Raw genomic sequence first — 23,678 nt, 5'->3', positions numbered from 1 at the left:
GGTTCAACTTATCCACGCGACAACATTTCTTCTCGCTTCGAGTCACTGACATGTGGAACAGCCTCCCTGAAGATATTGTTGACGCTCCGAGTATGAACGCGTTCAAGAACAGACTAGACAAGGCCATGCATGAGCATATGTTCAGTCTTAAAATGCCTCGTACCCTACGGAACATCTGATATCTAGAAGCGATTTTAAATCTACCGTCCGTAAGGCCAGTCTAGTCAAGAAAGGTACAAGAATCGGCGACAGGCCTATCCAGGCCTATTTATTTAATGCCGATGATACTATACTACTATACTATGAGAAGGTTGTCTCAATCGAACAATGATTTCACCATATGAGTGAATTTTATTTTTTACCATCATAGGTAAGGCAGAATTTTGAAAAATATTTCCATTTCCAAAGTCTTGAGTTGTAGTTTTATAGACTCTCTGATTGATCATTTATGCTTTTAGAACAATTATCACATCAATTTTCGATAATGATTTATCATTTCAGTTCTCATCCTTTCTCGTGTATATTTATTAATAGACTTATGTGAAACGTTCACTCAAAGTTCGATTGAACCAATCGTTACGATAGCTGATTCGCAGAATAATAATAATAGGAATAGTAATAACAATAATAAAAATAATAATAATAATAACAATAATAGTATTAGTAATAATATTATTAATAATAATAAAACAATGATAATAGTAATAATAACACTGATAATAAAAATCTTAGTCAGTCATAACGAGGCATTTAATATTAAAAATTTTACGAGGTTTTCATGAAATTTTCTAGCATAGGATAAGAAAATTATTTATTATTAAAGTTAAAAACTATACCTCATTATTTCAGATATTTATGTACTGGCACTATGCCAATTATGTCATTTTTCATGATTGAACTAGGATAATGAAAGTCCAGTCAATAATTGCAACTCAGTATTATATTTTTGAAGCAAAACTTGTAGTTATTGCACACAATTTCCGGTAATTATCCAAGCCATCGTCCCAATAGGCATCTCTTCTTATGCATTTCAGTCAGTAGACGCAACGTCATCAACTGAAAAATTAATATAAATTAGGGTTACTGGAATTTTTAATTAATTTTTTTAATTTAATTTTTACTTATTGGAACATATGTCTAATTCGGCTTTATTTATTGTGTTATTATAATTCATTATAATGCTAACGCACGATTATTGGCAGAGAAGATAGATATTGCAGATTTGAATTTCTTTGGCCCCGTTGGACACTAATGTATTAAGGAATATAACAGGAAATTACTTTCCCTAAAATTTATTTTGAGAAAACACGGCGGGCACTCACTGCATGGGTCATAAAATTTGTCGGGCATATTCATTTAATAGGAAAAAAGCCCTCCCTTCTTGAATAATATTTCAACGATTAGTTTTAGCGCCCAGTGAACAGGGAATTCCAGACGTTTACCACTATAGTGTTGGAGACAGATATTGTCTTTACAAAGGTAATTAACACCGGAAAAATATTCTTCAAATGTTTGTTTCAATTATTTTAATCGAACGGTGTTGGAAATAACTACAGATTCATGTCATAAAATTAAACGGTTGCAAATATCCGCCGCACAATAATCAATATATCATCTTTATGCATAGAACCATAGTACAACCCGTGTAAGGTTCTCAACGGTTACCTAGCTGCAGTTGGGAATGGCCTCGGTGGTGAAGGTAGCCTTGTATCCAGCTTCTGGTTTTTGAGGGTTGTTGTTCTTGTAGTGGAAGATCAGCTCCGACTTGTCACTCCTGAAAACTGTTCCCTTTGCTATTGCTTCAACACAGAACCTGCATCAAGTGGAAACGAGAAACATTTCATATTTCAGCAACAACAGTTGAGTCACGATTCGTCACAATGGATTTTATTTAAACTGTTAATCGCATAAGAATATTCGTTTATATTAAACTCCCGTCATAGCTAAACTTCAAGCTCGAAAACTTGCGAAGGGTGTTTTTGTGACTTTATTTTAGTTCAAAGATTGACTTACAGAAGTAGGCAAATGCAGTTTTTCAAAGACAAACATGTACAAAAGTAAGGAATCACAGATGCAAAAATTTTGGTATTTTTGTTCGGTTTATTTGTTCTTTAGTAATTTGTATATACTTTGTTATTTGTTAATAATTTGTATTCTGTAGTAATTTGTATTTTTATTCTTTAGTAATTTGTATTTTTTATATTCCTATTCAATTGCATTTGCAAGTAAAAACTGCTTGTATTTCCCGTACACTTTGCCATCCGCAACGGAAACGTCAGTGCGGATCTCCAAGGAGTTGTCGTTGCAGTCGTCGTCGAGCTGGAAGTCCTTGAACGTGACCACGGCCCTTTGGCACTTGGGAGCGCGTATCACCTGCGTACTTCCCATCGCTGGAAAACAAGTACAAATATGTCAGGGAGTGCATTTTATGCAATAATTCCAGTGATGTGTCATATGATGTAACACAGATTACTTTGAGTAATCTTTTGTGACGTGTCCATCCATTGTGTCTGCGATTGTGTCGCCTATATTCGATAAGTGTGACGAATGATAATACGAACTAGATTGTATAAAAACAATCTTAGCGTTCAAAATCGAATATTTAATTACGATATTTGGAGCGATATTTATTTATACCCTGTGTTATTTATTATTCTATTATTGATGTATACTTTTATTTTAATTTCCATGATTGTCAATCCAATGCTTCGAGAAACGCAGATCCCCGAATTCAACATACGCAATTATTTTTTTAAGAACGAATAACGAACATACTAATGAATTTAGGTTCTATTTGGGCCTCACTAATTTGGGATTTGACATCAGCGTCGGTATGATTATATCATCAATCAACGAATAGCATAGAAGAAATAAATATATTTTTTCTATATTCTTTATATATATATTCTATATATATAAATATATATATATTTCAATTCGCATTCATTTTTTGAACGTACCTCCTAGACGGAGAGATTTGGGGTAGCCAGGAGAGGTGACTTTTCCTGGTTTGGTGATGTTGGCGCTATGTGGGGTCAGCTGCTTGATCAGGGCGTCTGCGATGAAGTGTACTTATGTTAATGATTTTAGAGTAAATATTCGAGTGCTTGTGAACATCTCTGAGTTTGAATGGGAAACTAACATGGGATCATTTCATATCTCACACCTAAGATTTCTGGATATTATATTCACAATGATACCCTATTAGAAATACGGGAAATTTGTTGTGATGGTGACTTGCTCAATTGCTTGTTTATTCAACCCAATTTACTGTCATGTACATGAAAGCGGAATGAGGATGAGAATGATAAATACCAACTCAACCTAACTCTGTAGATTACAAGGCTAATTCTCGTTTTTTTTATTAATGAAAACAGTTTTTTAAACACATGAGCAGACTAACCTGCACATCCACCTGTAAATTCGCTTACAAATTCTCTCGACCTTTGATTATGCACTAATCATGTCATTTGGTAATGCATGTGTCATAGAAGAAAAATATTGTTTGGACCTCTCTTCAGGGAAACGGTTAGATTCAATTTACGGAAATCAAATTTCTGGTCCTTGTCTCAAAATTTATATAAGCTCGGTATTAAGCGATTATAGTTTTCTAATAATTGCTTCGAGCCTCACCGTTGTAGCTCCTGACGAAGTTCTCGCATTTTGCGCCTGTCGTGCCCAACGGACAAGCACATTTGCAGTTCTTCTTGGTGTAGCCGCCGTTCATGCAGGGTTCAGATGACAGCTTGCACTTCGCCAACCAGTCATCAGGCACACATAGAAAATAAATAAGTACAGATATCTTTTCCCTTTTTGCACATGAAAAATTTTACTCACTAAATGAAAAGCGGTTGTGCAAGTTCTTTCCAGCTTACAATTCCAAGTAATCCATGTTGTCGTTGTTTTTCCACCTGACCTAATAAACTTTCAGAATCCTAGTATGGTCTATTCGCTCAAGTGATGAAGATGAAAATCAATCTCTATGTAAAGGAAAATTTTGTAGTGGAAAATTATTTTTAAGTAGAGAATATGGAAATATATGATCATATATTGGTACAGAATAGGAACATGAATGGATTCATATAGAATACTATGTTACAGATCATGTGTCGTACACATCACCGCTACAAAATATACACTGTACAGTATACAGGCCTCACCTATGCAGCCGTACATTGTGTTCACGAGCTTCAAGTTCATGAAAGTAATTTCACTGCCATCGCCGTTAGCGCCCATAACTGTTTGAAACCGAGGGTCTCTAGCGAGCATCACGCGCTCTGGGCCCTTGGAACCAGCCTGGGCAAGTAAAAAACATAGAAAATTAATTTAAATCCCGCATATTAAAAAAAAGTTTCTTGAGTATTGAGATATGAGATATGTTTCGTGCAAATAAGATGTATCCATGAACATACAAAAAATAGAGTGAACTAAGTAGAAGCAGGGAACTATATTTATGAATTATTCTCAAATATTCAAAATTAGCATATACTCCGAAGCTAAAAGAATAAATATTTAATTTGAAGCTTCAAAGGAGCAGAAAAATATATTTAAATGGTATTCGACCTTACATCGAAAAAATTCACTGTCGTATCCTATATTTTATGCAGGAAACAATACTAAATAATTTTATGACATCTTGTGGAAGTTATGCTTTGCACGTGGAGTCGTGGACTATGTCAATAATGTGCCTAAATTAATAAAAAGTTCTATGGCATCTTCCTTTTCATCAAGGTAACGAAATATTTTATTGGGATAATCGCTGTTTGAATGATCGTTTAGCTGATATACACTGTTGTACTATGAAATCAAATTTTATTATTTAATATAAATAATAAAATATTTTTGCTTCTATATGAACATATCCTCATTGAACATATCCATTCGAAATATACAGTTAAACAATAATGTATGGAAAATTGAACAGAATAATTAATTGAAAAATCACCATACGGAAAACTTAAAATGTAAAAAAAAATCGTATTGTAAGCAACGATTATTTGGCAAGAACATTTGGCACTGCAGCCAGTTTTGGATGTCTTACAGCATCTTGGTACTGCATGACGGAGTAGTAGTCGTAAGGGAGGCCGAAGTTGACGGTATTTTCCTTATTAAAATTAGCCTCGTCGCCAGGCGCAATGTTAGCTGTAACCACGATGATGTTGTCATCCCTGAAAACAAGTCCACAATCAATTTCGAAAACTCTAGCAGCACTTCCTTCCCAATATCATCGAACCAAAATAGAAATTTCTACAAAATGCTGATAAGTATTTGTAGTGCAAAGAAGTGCATTTTACGTTCATCTGTGGAATAATTTTGTCGATCAAAATTTTCTTTCTTAAATGAGCCATTATAGTGATTAAAACAAACGTTTCTGACTAAAATTTAACTAGAATTCCTGCAGCGATCCAGGTGGGGCGCTGCCGTGGGCCACAAATTAAACTCTTAACAAGCCTTGAGCCAATGTCCAGCCCAGCATGCAATTACTACCCTCTGATTGCTTCAGAGCTGGGAATACGCAGACTACGCTGAAAAACCGTTATCTAGTTCGTTGAGACACTGCCCAAAGATTTTGACACAGGGCTTATGAGCGGTTCTGCATCTGGCCTCACTTATACTCCGGTCTAACCTCTTCTGGCCTAACCTATTCACGCTATTAATTGGCTTCATCTGCTCACTAGCTCCTCCTCTCCAACTTTCTGCAGCCAATGTGGTTACGTTAAATTCGGCTCGGGCTTGTTTTGGGTGGGAAATGTTGCAATATGAGTACTGAGTAGATTAGGCCAGAAGATTTTAGGTCGGGAATGTTAAGCCGGATTCAGTGTACTATGCTTTTCTTAAGCAAGCTATAGCGTTGAATGTGAACATACGGCGCTATAGCTTCAAGCACTTAACATGTTTGACTGCGCAATATCAACGTTTTCGCAAAACTAGCATTTCCTCCACGATAAATCAACTCACAGTAGCTTTAAACCTATGTGTAAACCTCAAAAAATACATTAAGCTATTCAAATTCACATCACTTCGGCGTTCAGCTACCACGGCACCAAACACAGCTCAGCGTAAACTACATTAGCTACACCAAAGACCAACTCAGCGTTAGCAACATTAACTACACCTAAGACCAACTCAGTGTAGACTACATAATCTCATTCCTTGCTCGGCAATTCCAACACCATGCAGTACTAACCTGTCACTGCGGGACTGTTCGTGCTCCAGCCCCATCGCGTGGCCGAGCTCGTGGATGATTCCCCTGAGCTGTTAATCGGGCACCATGCGTTAATGTCATCCATTAGGTACTAACAGGAGCATGAAATGCAAATAAGACACTGTTTTGTAATCGGAGTTCTGGAAAGCTTCTGTCTATTATGCGTTCTTGCATAAGCAACAAATTATGTCAACATAATCTACTGTATATTATCTGGCAACCAGTGACTCGTGAGAAATTGTGAAATATTCAAAGGAAAATAGGCGTCCTTGAACATGCACAAAATTGATTGTACACAGGCGTCCGTTCATTTTACAAAAAATCCGAAATTCTCAGAATATCGTTATGCGATATCAAACTACATGCACATAAATACTGCAGTCTATTAGGTCAAATGAGGAACTCAAATAAACTGTTAAATAAAAATTACACAAAATTGCATTTGTAGTAAAAGATAGTGTTTATCATGAAAATCCACGATACAAGTACTTTCTGAAGCGATATTTTCCTACAATGATGTTTATTCGTATTTTTATATAAACATGCGATGCTAATTACGTTTTAATATCGAATATTTAATATACCTTAAATATAATTATTGGTGCCAATAAATATCTGAAACCCTTTAACCCATAAGAAGAGCGTATAAGCTAATAATAATAGATTGTGAAAAAGCAAAGCGAAAAATGTTACAAGCTCTGTACAAAATTATTTCTTATAACAAAATTGGAATGAAGCCTTTTATGTGGGACGCACATTACATGCATCACCCGCGATGCTGATATTCGTGAGCTCGCCTTGCGTGTAGCCCACGCCGGACCAGCAGCTCTTCTCTATCATCATATTGAGGTACTCAGCCGTGGTGTCAGCCGCAGACAACTCGGGGAACTTTAAGCAGGTTGTAGACTCCCAAGCGCTGATGCCCAGCTTCACCAGAGTCGCGTTTATCTTCGCTGTTAAATTCAAGAAAGGGAGTTTGTTTGATTGGGTTCGTTGAATGTGGAAGTAACAGTTTTGACTGTAGAGTGTCCTTCTTTCTTACTAATACACGACTGTCAGTCGAACGTTTGAAGGGAGAATAACTCGTGAGATTTTATAGTAACAGGATAAAGCTAATTAAAGTCTGTTCGATGGACATAACTAATTAGAAAGACAAATTTTTGTCAAAAGTTGTCTCTGATATCTGAGAAGCCGCTGATATCAACCCTAGCATGTAATGTTATATGAGGATAAGGTAATCGCAATATATATTAGAATATCTCAATTTGTTTATCTTAATTACTTGGCACAAATAAACGAGTGGTTAGTAAAAATTATTTCACTAAAGAGAATCACTATTAAATGAAGCTAATGTTGATCTTCTAAGTTGAATCGAATAAAATAATAAAATGTGTTAACGATTTCTAGTGCAACAGTAACTATTTATCACAACATATTCAACATGTATCGACTCACGATCTGCTATCTTGTATGGAAGTTTGACAACTCCGCTCGTTTTCGGCCAAAGCACTTCTTTAGACTTCAAGTTCCTAGCGAGCAAACTTTGCCACTGCGCCGCGGAGTAGAGCATGTCGCCGACCAACACAGATCCGTCCGCTCGGGTGGTCACGCCCTTGTGGGATAAGAAATTAAATTTACTGGTTTGTACTGATGCGATGTTAGCTGACCGTTCAAACATCTAAACAAGTAAGAACAATTCAACACTAGGGTTTTTTTGTAAACAACTTATTTACGGCTGAATTTGAGAAAGAAAATCCAATGAATATATAGAATTATTTGTCCACGCTCTTCACTCATAACTCTTAATATACGCAGGCTTCACAGTCTATTGCAGTTTATGGCACTGTAAAATAAATATTACACAAGTGTCACGCTATAAATTCGCCGCTAAACATTCAAGCGATTTCATACAAATGAGAATTTTTTTCTCGCCATTGAATGACTGAAAATGTTTTTTTTTATCTTAAAAAAGTCCCTTTTGTATTCTGTGTCTAAGATAAATCGCATTTATTGAAAGATGGTGACTTAAATCGGAGGACATCGTCTTGAAAACTAACATTTATGTTGCGCGTTCTCACTATAGTATTTATTACTTGACCTGCACGATGTACAGATATAACAAAAAGTTTAAACAAAGAGAACAGAAGCATCAAATATCAACAACCATAGACTCTATATATTCTACAAAAATTTTATTTTTACAAACATTATGGTTGCCCGGGCACCATCCATTTTCATAACCATTAATCGAACAGAACATCAGACTCTTACGTCTGTGTAGATCAGTGGTTCCCAAACTTTTTCAGGCTGGCCCCCCCTTTGGCTCCCTATAGTGATCATTTCTAGCGCCTTCAACAGACACATATAAAAACATACGCCAATTTCTTGAAATTTAATATGCTGCAATTTTAAAAGAGAAAGGTTAAACACAAATGTGTATATCACGAATAGAACCTTATTTAGTAAACAATATGTTTTTCAGCTGTTTTAACTGTTCCAGCACTATAGAAACCTAGGACGTCTCGGGCAAATTTGCGGCCGGACTCTTGGCCGGTCTCACGGGCAATCTCAGAATTCAATTATCAAAGAATATCTCCCAAACTAATGAACGCAGCTCAATGAAACTTAGAACATGTATTCATCAGAACCTAACGGTGATGTTTAGCTCGTGAAAATTTCTAAATTTCACCTTCACTTGTGAGTTATATTGCGATACAGGCCGAAATTCGTAGTGATCAAAGAATTTCTTCCTAACTACTGAACAGATTTGAACGAAATTTTGAATATACACTTAACTACCAAACAGTGATTTTGTTTTCTGTTTAACTTGTAATAAAATTTTTTATTTTGTCTTCGTTTGTGAGTTTTTTTTTAATTTCACCGTCATTCTTGATTTCACACCTCCTTGTATTAGGCCCGTATCTCCGGGTAATTTGTCGCTTAAATTCACGGCGATCAAGAAATTTCTTCTAAACTACTGAACAGATTTCAACAAAACTTTATATTTCAATACCTAACCTCCCAACGATGATGTTTAGCTCGTGAAAATTTTTATATTTCGCTTTCGTTATCGAGTTATTCAGATATAGGAGAAACGACCGGCTTTTCACCGGCCGGTTTAACCGAGAGCCGTTTACGTATAGCCATATAAGTCGCAAACGAAGGCAAAAGCGAAAAAAATTGTAACGAGCTAAACATCACAGTTGCTGAGGTTTGGTATTCAAATACTAAGTTTCGTTCAAATATGTTCAGTAGTTTGGAAGAAATTTCTTGATTACTGCGAATTTAAGCACGTATTGGTGTTTAAATCACGAAAGAAGGAGAAATGAAAAAAAAAACTCGCGAACCAGGGCAAAATTGGAAAAAATTTCACGAGTTAAACATTACCGTTCGGTAGTTAGGACTGTAAATTTAAAATTTTATTCGAATCCGTTCAGTAGTTTGGAAGAAATTCCTTGATCACTTTGAATTTTGGCCCGTATTGCCATATAAATCACAAATGAAGGCAAAAGTCAAAAAATTTACACGAGCTAAACATTACCGTTATGTCCTAATAAATACGTGTACCAAGTTTCATCGAGTTACGTTCATTAGTTTGAGAGATATTCCTTGATCATAGAATTTGGAAATTGGCCATGAGACCGGCCGCGAGTCCGGCAGTTAATTTGTCCGAGACCTAAGCCCAGGAGAGGTTAAAAAATAGATCTGGGCCAAAAAACCTTGACTGGGAGTCATGTGCTGCACGTGTTGTGTACAAATCGTCAAACAAACTTTCGAACTTCTGACTTCGACTTCGGACTGCCACCCCCCTACCGCCCCTTACCGCCCTCTTCTTCCTTACCGCCCCTAAAATCTTTCCACCGCCCCTGGGGGGCGATATCGCCCACTTTGGGAACCACTGGAGATGAACGCCTAAAATTGAAGGATTGTGTACCTTAAAAACAGTTCTTTTCTAGCTGTTTTAAAAATAATTTAAAATGGCTTCTTTCCTTGAGAAACAAAAATATATTTGTTTAACAAAAGGTTAGAATAACCTTTTTATATATATTTAAAATTGTTAGGTTATAGGTTTATATTTAACAAATATTAGGTTAGGTTATATATTTACCAAAAGGTTAGAATAAATAGACTGTACCATTGGCGCGGAGATGGTCTCCACAACGGCGTAGCATAAGCACAGCGCCAGGAGCGATTGATAGGCCTTCCCTTTTGCCATTTTGAACGCTAACCGAGTATCTGTAATGAATGAAAACATGTCATAAGTCGTTATATTTCTTCTGTAACATCTACAATGGGAGCCTGTATAGTGTACAAGCAACAAGGGACGAAAAGAAAATTTCCTCGATTTACTGGAAAAGCGTGCCAAACTGCGTTAATTAAGAGTTAATTTAGAATTAGTCAAAAGATTTTTCATTGATAATATTATTCAGACCAGTTTCGTCATAGGTTCAAAAAAATCAAGAATACAAGTAATCAATCAACCGAAAATATGAAAATATGAGTTAATTGATTCACACAATATGCAGTCTTACTGCGCAGAGAAATGAACAAACGAAAGCGGATCTTACACCTCACCTTGACTGGCAGATAGAAGTCTAGTTCTGAGGGCTAGCTCGCCGCCTGTTCTCCGTATATATGTCATTCGGAGGTAGGAAGAGGAATGGAAGGGGACTGGAGGGGGGACTACGAGAAGAGGATGTGGGAGAGAAATGTGGGGGAATTTGTGAGATGAGTCACGATGATGGGGAGGGCGAATTAATAAAGGGAAATTAAATAGTGAGGGAAAATGAACGGTAAGCCTGTAGGTGCTTAGGAATGAGGCTATTAGCATTGAAGGAGTGGTTGCTGGATTGATACAAAAGTATATTGGATTATAAGATTTTGTCATCGGAGACCTTATATGAAAATTTTTACATTAATTTTATTCATTCGATCAATTTGTAAATTTATATTATTATTATGTATTATTATTGATATAATTATTATTATCAATATTATATAACATTAATTATAGAAACCATTAGTTTCTTATGGGTGACGAGGGAATTACTTACGAAATGAATTCTCAAAAATTACGCCTATTTAATAAAAATAAACATAATCTCCCGCTAATATAAGGATTTAATTAAATTTTAGCTTAATCAGGTTTTTCTCTGGGTGTGTGCTCTGTACTTTTTGACCATAAGATTATAATTTGAGATGACCAATAAAATCAATTAAATATACAGTAAACAAAAATCCTTAATAAATTCAGTAAAACATAAAAAATTAACTTCTGCAAAAATGTTGTATTCTAATTCAAGCATATAATAATGTCTTGAATTTTATTGGAAAATATTTTTTTCAGTCAAAATTATTAAAGAAAAACTGAAATAATTTTTGACTTAATTTTCGATGCGTCGCATCCCAAATTACTTTGAATATATCAGCCTCAAATTTATTAAAACTGATGCTGCTGCTAAATCTAGTTGCACCAGCCGCGCGTTTAATCGTCACATGATCAGAATTGAGGATATTGATTCGTACTGTGTTCATTGGACTGCTTTTACGGGAGTGCGGTAGTGATATACGTAGAATATTGTAGGAGAGATTCATCACTCATTCAAAACAGTGTTTTGCCCGGTATTTTATTTCTTTACTTTTCCGTAATATTTATCGTTTCCTACATTTTAAATAGAAAATTCGAGTTTATCCCCGTAAACCGGTTAGACCTTACAAGAAACAATTTTGAAAATTTTTGAAACCAGAAAATAAATTCCGGGTTTCCTATAATAATTTATATTTTACGGCTAATTATGACTTTACACATGAATCCTTTTTTCATGCTATAATTTTCATGCAGAGCCATTTCATCGAAGACATTATAAACAAAATAGAAGAATAACCCTTTCTCATTCTGATATTCGGTCTTCCTCTTAGAACTGAACACATTTTCTACAGGGGTATTCCTACATCAATGCCATATTTTCACAACCAACACGCGTGGGCCGTCTGTTGAAAACTTCTCGCGAGGTCCGACTTAACACCACTTGTGTCAAGTTGACAACATTGAAACTTCACAGCAGCTGGAACTTCACTGCAGCTAGAGTTTCTCTGAGCATAAATCATCCCGAACAAACGCTATGAGTTTGAGCTGTAAAAGAGTTATTTACTCCATACACACTCGAAATTGGGCCGGCAGCATCGGAACTTCAATAAAGCTAGAGTTTCTCTGAGTATAAATCACTCCGAACAAGCGCTATGAGTATAGGCTACAAAAAAGTTATTTACTCCATGCACACTCGAAATTGGGCCGGCAGCATCGAAACTTCAATAAAGCTAGAGGCTCTCTGAACATAAATCATCCCGAACAAACGCTACGAGTTTGGGCTGCAAAAATTTATTTACTCAAAACACACTCGAAATTGTGATTCATTATTTGTCGCGAGAGGCCCTGTATTCTTAACATTGACCACTTCGTTGAAGTAGCAATATGAATCATTCGAAAATTTTAAAGCTTTCATGTTCCTCTTGTTATTTTTTGGATTTTGCGTCCTCCTTGTGCAAGTAAATTTTCCTTCTCCAATTTTTGTTGAGTAGAAAAAGTTTAGAGATCTATTTATTCAATTTAGACTTTTACATCATAAGTGTCTGGAAGATAAGAAAAAAACAAGGTTTCCATGAATTTTATAGCCAGTATACAAATTGAGGGTTGCAGCAAAGCTAAGCTTCTTGTAACTTGGCTGACACATTATTTTTACAGAAAAAAAAACTTTCATAAGTGACCTGCAAAATCGACCAATCTGTGTATCAAAATTATACCATCTGTTCGGCTAACAATGCTTAAGGCTTTTTAATTCGAAGACAGTGTGCAACACATTAAATTTCCTACGCAAATGGCAGCGAGGTAAAGTTGATCTAATTTGGCTACCGCAAGCCAATTAACTTTAATTCCAATAATAATTTCCAATTGTTACCAGGTATTAATTATCTGATCGCCTTTGAACACATTATTACGTTAAGCCGTTGGCTTCCTCGCAGTATAGATTTTTTTCAATTTTTAAAACATTCACTAGAGCAAAGATGAGCAAATGTAATTAATACAAATTTTATTAAAAGCAATGATTCGATTTTTTATAAATGGAATTTCGTCCTAATTATTCATGTGAAAAATATGAAATATCTTGAAAAGTATTATCAATATCTGACATTAGTTTATGGGACTTAACAAAATTCATCTCAACTTTTTTAGACATTGAAATTTAGTTATATTGTATTATTATTATATTATATTATATTATATTATACTATATCATATCGTATTATATATTATAATTATATGGAAATTTATCAACAGTTTTTTATCACTAACAAACTCTACCGGATAAATTGCTTTCATAATAATTAATTTTTTAGGAATAATAACAATGATACTAATAAAGATAAGTATTATTAAAATAATAAAGCAACAAAACCGAAAATTTCAACTAAATATTTCAAAAATATTTACTCAACTCAGGTGAATCCGTACTGAAGCGTAATAATTCATACATCAAGAAAAATACAGTAGTTTGAAAACAAATTATTGTAAAGATCTAACAGAATAGAATCGTAGTTCTCATATTCTGATCCTCAGTCTTTTCTAAGTAAGTCATCTGCCTATTGTACAGTTCCAAGCAACCATAAACTTTATAAATTTTTCTAAAAACGTTTTAATCTCAGCCGGAAATGTTGAACCTTAGCTATGTCCAGGTTTATTCAACTACGAGGAAATTTTTTCATGTATTGTGGTTCATTTACCAAAAAGCTTAATGTATTTTTACAGTTAATTCTTCTACTTCTGGATTGGAAATCCTTTTTTTTTTTTGTTTTCAGAATCGTGCAAGAAGTTACAATTTTAAAGAAAAATTCTCTAGGTAAAATATGTCGTACGCTAGGCCCTTTAAGTGCTCTCTTTTTTGTTCTGTTGATTTAATCGTATCTCTAGGTAATTGTTGGTTAGGCATTAAAATGCTGGGGGCATCAAGATGAGACATTTTCCATAGGCAGTTTTTGCAGGTACCATGTCTTAAGTAAGATCGAATATTAACTTCTATTGCTCGCCGAAAGTTATCATCAGCTTTCTTCTCATTAAGGGGATCAGTTATGGCAGCAGCTCCTCCTGCAAAAGACTCATCAGGTCATAAGACTTATAATGTTGAACGAATCCAGAAAATTAAGCCACATTTCACGCTACCCAAGTAGACAAAAAAAAGTTCTTCAATTTTCTTAGAATTCTTTTGACTTTCAATAATGCAAAGAATAAAACTTATTACATGAAACACCACTTCATTACTGGAACATTGCCAGATAAATAAGCAACTGTAAGGCGACATATTCCACACGCCACCAACATGCAGTCAGCAATATTCCTCACGTCACCTTTTCTGACGTCATGATAGTAGTTGTCTATATAAGCTCTATCGGCTCCGACACGCGCTTGTCCTATTCGCGTTCGTGAAGTTAACTATATACCTTCTCAACTACTGTAATAATACCTCATCGTGCCTCATCCTGTAATCCTACACTTAATAATTACTCTTAGTGTTGCCTCTACATTTATTCCGTCTGCTATAGCATATGGCCAATAATAAGAACCTATCGGAACTCGGAGATAAACTAATGGTTCATCAAATAATAAATTGAATCGACGGATGTCCTAAAAAATCGTTGACACAATGTGTATTCCAAGGGTCTAGGATGAAAATTGTTTTTGACCAATTTTAGGGGCTAGATTTGTAGGAATAGAAGTTCCAATCATTTCCTCACGACTGTAGTTTGTGGTGAAGTTCTAACATTTGCTGCCTGCGTGCCTCACCGTGGTATAGCTAAGATCCAATTTTTCGCAGTTAGCGCCGGTCGTGCCCAAGGGACAAGCGCAACTGCAGTCATTCATGGTGAATCCGCCGTTCTTGCAGGGTTTAGATGACAGCTTGCAGTTCGCGAACCAGTCAACTGACACATAAATATAATAACTAATTGAATTTTATACGAACACGCCGTATTTTTCTTGAAGTCTCTTCTACTATTCTCCAAAGTTTGTACGTTTGTGTGTGGTTAAAGCCTGGCTACTGAGGCGCGTATTCAGAATACTTTGTATATCACCAGAATAAATTTAGTTTTCAGGGGAAGAATAGGAAAATATCAGAGGAAAGGGTTAGAACAAATTTTAAATTTGATTATTCAATGTGTATATAAATAAAATAAAATTTTTAATTTGAGACGGATAATATTTTTTCGATATTTCTCGTAAGTCGTGGCTTTGAAGGGGTATTTATATTTAAAGAAATGAGGAATTATAGAGGAATGAGAGGATTGGAATCCTAAAATTTCCGGTATTTTATCATATCATCACCTCCGCAAAGTGACGATACACCAAAACAAAATTCGAGGACCGCCTAGGCTTCGGCCGGATAGTCACTACACTCGGCGCAAAGTTATTCTGCTACAATTCTACAAGCTACTGGATTTGTCAGAACCTTGAGACTGTTTTCGGAGTAATTTTTGGTAATATGATCTTTATTCAGCTTAATATTTTCGCGACTAGGCAATATTTACATAAATACTAATTTTTTAGTAGTAACCTATTTACATGATTTTGTATTTATGTCGACCCAAATTTCGTCACTCAATGCGCCTTTTAACTTGATAATGAATGATTGAAACATTCGAAACGTCGATAACGAAATAAAAATGTCCATCGGTACCTGATTTTCGATTAACCTGTGCGAACGAAAAATGTTGTTCAATATGTTGAAAAAACTAAAAAGAAAATCGTCAATACAATAAATTCTCTGGTCTTTAATGAAACCTGTCTAAATACCATGTTACGGCACATGTGTAGAACTCATCACCACTACAATATCTGCACTGTACAGTGTACAGGCCTCACCTATGCAGCCCGTATTTGGTTATATATGGTATTCACGAGCTTTAAATTCATTAAGAAATTTAGATACCTTGGCCCATAACTTTTTTGAGCCGAGCGTCTCTAGCGAGCATCACGCGCCTTGCGGTCTTGGACGCAGCCTACGCCAGTCAAAACCATAGAAAATTAATTTAACTTCTGCATATTGAGAAAAACCGTTTCTTGAATATTGAGATATGGGATATGTTTCGTGCAAATGGGATGTATCCACGAACATACAAACGATATACATATAATGAACTAAGTACAAGATGGTCACGAGCAGCATATGGGCGCCATGCGTATCTGCATCGCCGGTGCGCTTAGTTTACGATTAACAGAGTGATGTTGGAAGATCAATTTTGGACTTTCAAAGAGTAGATAAGGCATTGAAGTCATTTTTATATATTACATTGTAAAGGCAGAGGTTGTTATAATGTTGGACCTAATGCAGAAAATGTGTATGATGAATCAGACTGCATATAATACAAGTTCAAATTTTCCAATCCATCAGCTTCACTTTCGACGACGGAAAATGAAAAGGATGTGGAACAATAATTATGCTATTTCAAGTAAACATGTATTACACGATTCTCTTTCACAAACATCACATCGTTTGCTCTAGACTTGAACAAGGACCATTTGAGTCTGGCGAAGCAGCTTGGTGCGGACAGTTTCATCCTCTTAACTCCTCGTCGCACGGAGAAAAACTTGGCCATGGAGGTCAGGGAGAAGATGGGCGGCGGCCGCCAGCCCAACGTGACTATGGACTGCAGCGGAGCAGAAGCTTCCATTAGACTGGGTTTTGAGGCATGAATTGAAGGTTACCATGAATATAACTCTCGGGACCATAAATGAATTAATTTAATCGTGTTTCAAATTTTGATACAAGGAAAACTCATATCAAGTTTAGTACCACGAGTGAGTCTATCGCGCTTGCTGTGTAGTAAAATTAGTGACAGAGTAACGAATAAAATCAAAATAGTAATACCACTGATCGATTGGGAGATGGACAGACTGAACTCATAGTAGTTTTAAAATCGACATGGAAGATTCTGGCTTAAGTTACGTATAAATTTGTTAACATGTACATGTCGTTAAAACGGATGGAAAAATACATTTTGTCTGGAGGAAAAGACAGCTGGCATGTTTGCACTAAATAATAAATAATAAACTGACAAATATTATAAAACGAACGTTTACTGCATACTATTCGTTATCCAAGAGAAAGAGAGATAAACGGAATTCCAATGGTTTCAGACTGTCATGGGTAATGCACGATGAATTACAATACAGCCATGCGTTCATGAAATTGAAAGTAAAATGTTAATGCCTTCTGTGTTAGGCGAATTACAACATGAGCCTTGTAAGGAATTAAAACTTCTTGTAGACTCTGAATTAATCTAATTTATAGATCTAACTTTTGGATTTCAAATGGTGCAAATTATTGTTTGCTTAGCACTGAATGTTTTAAATGACTACCAATGACCATATGATGTTAAAGATTCAATTGACCAATCATTAGTCTGATAAATAAATTAGCTTTTCATCGCAAGTTTTGTTAATTTTTTTTTATTTTAGAAGCTTTGGCTAAATTAAAGAAATGTGATCAGTAGTCAACAGTTCAAATTCTCCTAATTTTCAGCTATGATCCAATTAGAATGTGTCACTGGGAATAGTGACTGTAATTATATAGTGATTTTTCGCAGTTTCAAAGATGTTCTTGAGGTCGTGGCGTCAGGCCGCGTCAACGTGAAGGCTCTCATCACGCAGGCTTCCTATGCGGAGGCCAGCAATTGGCGTTCGAAACGGCACGCTCAGGCGCTGCTATGAAAGTCGTCATTGCTTATGACTTCTCGAAATATAACTTGTTCTTTCTCAGTCTTCTTTCTCAAAATATAACTTAAAACGCAATCATAGAATAATAATGAATATAGTGTTTAACGAGTAAATTTACTAACACTGCGTTATACTTCATAAGCGTTATGAAACATGGTTTACAATGTCGCCCATTGTATACTAATGTATAGGTTTTCATTTAAGCCATCCGTACCTATCTAATTTGAATTGCTGATCAATTGGATGTTCAGAAGTACCTACGATACGAAAGTTTATTATTCATTGTAATGTCTATGTAAAGTTGAAAATTTACTCAGAGAAATAAGTGAGTTTTTGTCCTAATAGCGATACAGTTTTTGCGCTGGTGTGGTAAATCTTGACTCAGTTTGGCCCAGTAAAAAGGCACAACAATGCTCGTTTTCTGGTCGGCGATGGTCGAGTGTGTTCGTGTGAAAAAGTGCTCTCATAAGCATAATTACAAAAATAGTTATTTAGCGTAAATGGTTAAATCAGTATTGGATAGGCAAGTAATGATAAGAGATAAGTATAGAATAGGCAAGCATTGATATGAGATCAGTATAGGATAGGCAAGCATTGATAAGAGCTCAGTATAGGATAGGCAAGCATTGATATGAGATCAGTGTTGGATAGGCAAGCATTGATATGAGATCAGTATAGGATAGACAAGCATTGATAAGAGATCAGTATAGGATAGGCAAGCATTGATAAGAAATCGCTCATGGTCCCGTTTCCTACAATCTTTGGTGACAAAAAATCTACGCTCAACCACAAGGGCCAATGCTGTGGACGGTTGTGCTCGCCTGGCTTGAGCGCTGCGAGCGCCCGTGATCGATGATATTTAATATCAAGGTCTAAAAATTCAGCGCCTATATATAACTTCTTTCTCAGATTGCAAAGTTCTGAAATTTCAGCACCTACAACTTCTTTCTCAGATTGCAAAGTTCTGAAATTTCAGCACCTACAACTTCTTTCTCAGATTGCAAAGGTCTGAAATTTCAGCGCCTACAACTTCTTTCTCAGATTGTAAATGTTTGGAATTTCAGCGCCTACAACTGCTTTCTGGGCTTGCCAAGCTCATGCAACACTAAACACTAAGTGCTATTTCGAATAAATCACCTTGTTAAGTTCAACGAGAATTTGGATTTTCCGCTCAATGCATAGAAGTTTTCAGGCAGGACTAACTTGGATACGAAACAAAGCTGAAACCATGGATAAAATGCGCTGAAAAATTTATGCTCCTGGTCTCACGTGCCAACTGAGAAAAACTTTTAATAATCGTTATAGTCATTCTCTTGTTGAGAGGACGTTTGAGTTATTCCGGTGTGAAAATATAAAGGAAGACACGTGTTCATTTTCTTTGCACCGACTTGCATACAGAATATTCTCTAAAAAAAACAATTTAAAGTCTAAAGCTATAGCATATAGAATACAATTCGTCTTCGAACAAAGAAGAAGACGAATTTTGCAAAAGTTTAATGAGATAAATTTTGCGATGGGAAAAGTAAAACTTTCTATCATACGAGAATTTGACGCTCATTTCAATAAGTACATTTAAGTATACACAGACACCCGAAAATTGCTAAAAATTTGTTTAAAAAATTAAAAATACTTTTTTGTGCAGATATAAGCCCGAAATGTTCGTCACACGAAAAATAATTTCGTGACGAAATTTTTCACCGATGAACAGTTCGAATAAGAGAATTTGATCGAATTCTCATCTAACTGAAATTTAATGAAGGAGATAGATTTACATAGAAATCAAAGAAGGGAAAGGTATTATTGTACAGATTTGCTTAGTAATTGTAACTTCCGCGATAGGTGAAGCGAAATAATATTCGTTTCAGCCGAACAATAGAAACTCTAAAACAGCAGAGCATCGTATCCATGACCGGCGATTTTTCTCCTTTGTCCTCGGTATTCTTGATACAAGTGTTGTGCCAGACGACGAGTTGTCACAGGTGCGGCGTCCAGAACACAATGCCATTTCTGATTGGCTGAAAATTTTTTACAGCTTTATAAAACAAACCCAGCCAGTTGTTCGAGCATTGATTCAAAGGCTGACTCATCGGTAGGAAAACAGCTGAAAAATCGCGAATGAAATGGCTTGGATGTGAGGCCCAGAAAATATGAACTTTTATCTTCAAAGGTATACTCAATGTGAAGTTCAAAAGAAAAGCTTTCTAACGTTTCAAAAAATCGTTCTAGAGTATAAGGTAAAAATAAAATTCGGCATATTTGTATTAATTGAGAAATTATTCAAAAATAAATGTACGGTTTTCATCCGGTTTAATTTTTTACAAGTGGAATTATAATTATAACTTAATTTAACAAGCAATTGTTATGATTTCTTGCTCATTGTTTAGCCATTTTTTAGTTGGAATATTGAATAATCAATACTCTGGTGTTGCTGAAGGCCGAAAGAGGTTTTTCTCAAAATATTCGGGAAAACTTCATTTCATTTGAATTGTCCCTAAAGATTTATTTTGAAAAGAGACACGAATATTTAGTTAGCGTACTTTTCCCTTTTTACATCTATATCTTTTATAGTCATTGAGTGTATAAGTTCATGAGGGTTGTTTAGCTAATTAAATCTGCTTCCAGTGTCTTATATTCGAGAAGTTTTTTATCCCTGAATATTTTAGGACGAAAATCTGTTGAGTGACGCCTCAAGCTTGCCACTAACCTATCCGACTGTAAAGCCTGAAAGTGTCATGGCCAAGTTCAACGTTTTTTTTCGAGCTATTGTGCTCTATGCTTGATCTAAATTCCCCATTATAGTTGTCACAAAGAAATTTATTCCTCCTCCTCTTCTCCCTTGATGGCGTAACTGGTCTACAAAACATTCATTGAAATTATGATGAACTTTGAGATGATTCCGTCTAGGATAAAAGTTGAATAAATTCTGAGTGACTCAACCAGCTTCCATTTCCAATGTTGTCGGCGAGATTAGTTATGGTGTCGCATCTATACACCGGACGACAACAGTTAGTTTACTACCGAGATAATTAATTGAATCATATTGTACTCATGACTAAATTATCACAGGGTGAATCATGACACAGGGTGAATCATCACAGGGTTATCACAACATGAAACAGGGTGAATATTTTGAAAGGTGGTATTTACAGAGATCATCAATAGAAGACTCCAGATCCACTGTCTCCGATTTAAAAAAGCGACACAAGAATTACAACCAACCGGCCAAAAAAATTTATGACTACTCTCAACGAACTCGACGCTTCACTTATTATACAGGGTAGGCCAAAAGTCACTGACTCATTTTATTCTTCAAATGTCTTTAACTGTTGTATTTAATATGTTTTATTTTCTTAGAACTTGTAAATTAATTATGTAGAAATTCAGTACCGTTCAGCGTAGATAAATTTTAAATTTTACTAGCAAAATCAAAGCTCAATAATTCAAACTCAAAGAGCTTATCGAATGCATTTCAATGTGAGAGACAACAACAAGCAACCACAATATTGTGCTGACAAGCCGCATTCTTTAATGGAGCTAATGGAAAACATCACTAGAGAAATATGTGGTAATAAGCCCAGAAAAACTTTTAAGAGGTTATGGCGCAGGTAAGAGCTGCAATTTGTGAAGCAAAAAATGGAAAGCATTAGTTGAAAATTTTGAACAATAAGCATAAAAAAAGCAGAAGTTATTTTTAACCTATAACGATAAAATTTCTAAAGCTTACCTGAAGTAAATTCGTGGTAAGAATAAACTTAATTTTGTGATAGAAAATCAATTGCCATTGCCTTGACTTTTTAATACTAAAACTTCATGCATATAACTGTTAAAATAAAAAAAGTTATTTAAAATTGAAATGATTCATTGACTTATGACCTGCGCCCTGTACATCCCGATAATACCACACGACGACGTAACTTCTATCTACAAGCTGAGATATAAGAAAGCGACAGAGGCTTCCAACAAAATTATCTTGACTCTCATTATACCTCCTGACCTCAGTGCAAAACGAACCATTTTATCAGAGTGCTCGAAAAAGACTTAGGAAGCCTCACGTCCAATGAATTGAAACGTTAAACAAAAATAAGATTCAGTTATGACAATGCTTGAAATGAAAGAAATTATAGAAACCACGAATTAAGACTGTAAAGGACTTTTTTGTTGGCTTGTCCTTTGCTAAGCTATTCCAAGAAACGCCATCATGGCAGGATAAGAAACGAATGTTCCATGAAGTACGGTTTCTAGAAAGAAAATTACAAGAAAATATAAAAGAAAAATATAGAAGGAATAATTCCTTATATATACATGATATGACTATGTATGAACCAAGACAAACCAATAACAATGAAACGGGATAACCAATTGTTTAAGTGACCGAAGAAATCTAACTGATCGTATATAACTCGAATCCTCGAGTGTACTATAGGCATCAAGGGTCAAACACTGAATGCTGTGGCGCATTTTGAAGTTAACTATTTCTAGTAGGCTAATTCTATTGCTGCAAACTCCAGTTAACATGGAAAATGGCGGCTTCAAAGGTGTTTCAACTAAGGCAGGGTGTGAAGATCTACTATAATTGTGGAAGCTTTACGGCGTTTGGCTTTCATAACCCACAACGAGTAAACTTTTAAGTTAACATCTTAATCGAAATGACCAAACAATACAAATTACTCCCATTAAGCTTTAACGGGAAATTTTACAGAAAGTCTGCATCTATAGCTACTTCGCAAATGTGTTTTCATCCTGGTCAGCCATCAATAACATATTTATTTAATGTGTACATTTTTTCGTATTATATAGGATACTAAGATTCGTAAATATTTCTAAACATGATAATAAACGATTGCTTCATGTAATAGTATATCAGTTTATATGACTAAGCTTGCATAATATTCTTGCATGTATCCTAACTCATGAGCTCAAATGACGATAAATTATTCATTCATATATTTCAGAAGTGATTCCATTATTTTCTTGGTACAACACTTTGTTACCTCCATTTCTTATTTTCATCTATTGTGTTTAATGATATGACGCGAACATTGTTTTTCAGGTTGGCCTAAGTTAATAGTGAATGTTACGAATCCATTTAAACATTTCTTTTAGATTATTAGCGAAATAATTTGCATTTCGCATGCTTATTCATGCGAATGTTTCCATGAGGTGTCGTTTTTGAATCTAGTAACTGCGTGCTGTAAATGATAATAACTAATTTTCTACAAGTATAATTCTTCCAAATAGTTTGCAGCATTACTTGGAACAATTTTCGTACGATTTGTACAATTGTGTAGTATGTACAATTTTCATACGATTTATACAATTGTTTAGTAGGTACAATCTTAATACAATTTGTACAATTGTGTAGCAGATATAATTTTAATAACATTTGTACAATTGTGTAGTAGGTATAATTTTCATATGATTTGTACAGTTGTGTAGTAGGTACAATTTTCGTACAATTTGTTCAATTGCGAAGTAGGTACAATTTTCGTACAATGTGTACAATGGTAGAGTAGGTACAATTTTCGTACGATTTGTTCAATTGTGTAGTAGGTACAATTTTCTTACAATTTGTTCAATTGTGTAGTAGGTACAATTTTCTTACAATTTGTTCAATAGTGTAGTAGGTGTCTCTTATACACATCTAGATGTGTATAAGAGACAGGAGGGAGAGAAATTGGAAGAGGGAGGGAGAGGGATGGAGAGGGAAGG

General features: G+C 35.3%; 2 protein-coding genes across 2 annotated transcripts; both read right to left on the bottom strand.

Moving 5' to 3' along the window:
- Nucleotides 1–984: 984 nt before the first annotated feature.
- LOC108678383 (blastula protease 10-like) lies at nt 985–3,757 on the bottom strand. The gene is made up of 5 exons (XM_018166787.2): nt 3,634–3,757; nt 2,961–3,056; nt 2,252–2,390; nt 1,666–1,813; nt 985–1,056 (listed from the first exon to the last, which is right to left on the bottom strand). The coding sequence occupies exons 1-4, from the start codon at nt 3,725–3,727 to the stop codon at nt 1,666–1,668; spliced, it is 477 nt and encodes a 158-aa protein (XP_018022276.2). The 5' UTR covers nt 3,728–3,757; the 3' UTR covers nt 985–1,056.
- LOC125177540 (embryonic protein UVS.2-like) lies at nt 3,735–16,225 on the bottom strand. Its single transcript, XM_047880215.1, has 8 exons — nt 16,183–16,225; nt 15,042–15,178; nt 7,661–7,817; nt 6,962–7,158; nt 6,188–6,255; nt 5,042–5,168; nt 4,161–4,296; nt 3,735–3,751 (listed from the first exon to the last, which is right to left on the bottom strand). The coding sequence occupies exons 1-8, from the start codon at nt 16,223–16,225 to the stop codon at nt 3,735–3,737; spliced, it is 882 nt and encodes a 293-aa protein (XP_047736171.1).
- Nucleotides 16,226–23,678: the final 7,453 nt, after the last annotated feature.

The sequence above is a fragment of the Hyalella azteca genome, unplaced genomic scaffold (genome assembly GCF_000764305.2).
Source record: "Hyalella azteca isolate HAZT.00-mixed unplaced genomic scaffold, Hazt_2.0.2 contig4976, whole genome shotgun sequence".
NCBI classification, from domain to species: Eukaryota; Metazoa; Arthropoda; class Malacostraca; order Amphipoda; family Hyalellidae; genus Hyalella; species Hyalella azteca.
The sequence above is the reverse complement of the archived record's forward strand: the minus strand, read 5'-3'. Positions and strand labels throughout refer to the sequence as shown.

Coding starts and splice junctions, on each gene's coding strand:
- LOC108678383 (XM_018166787.2), bottom strand. CDS start 3,727: ATGAACGGCGGCTACACCAAGAAGAACTGCAAATGTGCTTGTCCGTTG. Junction 2,391..2,960: donor CAAATCTCTCCGTCTAGGAG/GTACGTTCAAAA, acceptor CTTGTTTTCCAG/CGATGGGAAGTACGCAGGTG. Junction 1,814..2,251: donor TCCGTTGCGGATGGCAAAGT/GTACGGGAAATA, acceptor CACTTGATGCAG/GTTCTGTGTTGAAGCAATAG.
- LOC125177540 (XM_047880215.1), bottom strand. CDS start 16,225: ATGCTCGCTAGAGACGCTCGGCTCAAAAAAGTTATGGGCCAAG. Junction 7,818..15,041: donor TGGATCTTAGCTATACCACG/GTGAGGCACGCA, acceptor TTATCCCACAAG/GGCGTGACCACCCGAGCGGA. Junction 7,159..7,660: donor TCCATACAAGATAGCAGATC/GTGAGTCGATAC, acceptor TGAATTTAACAG/CGAAGATAAACGCGACTCTG.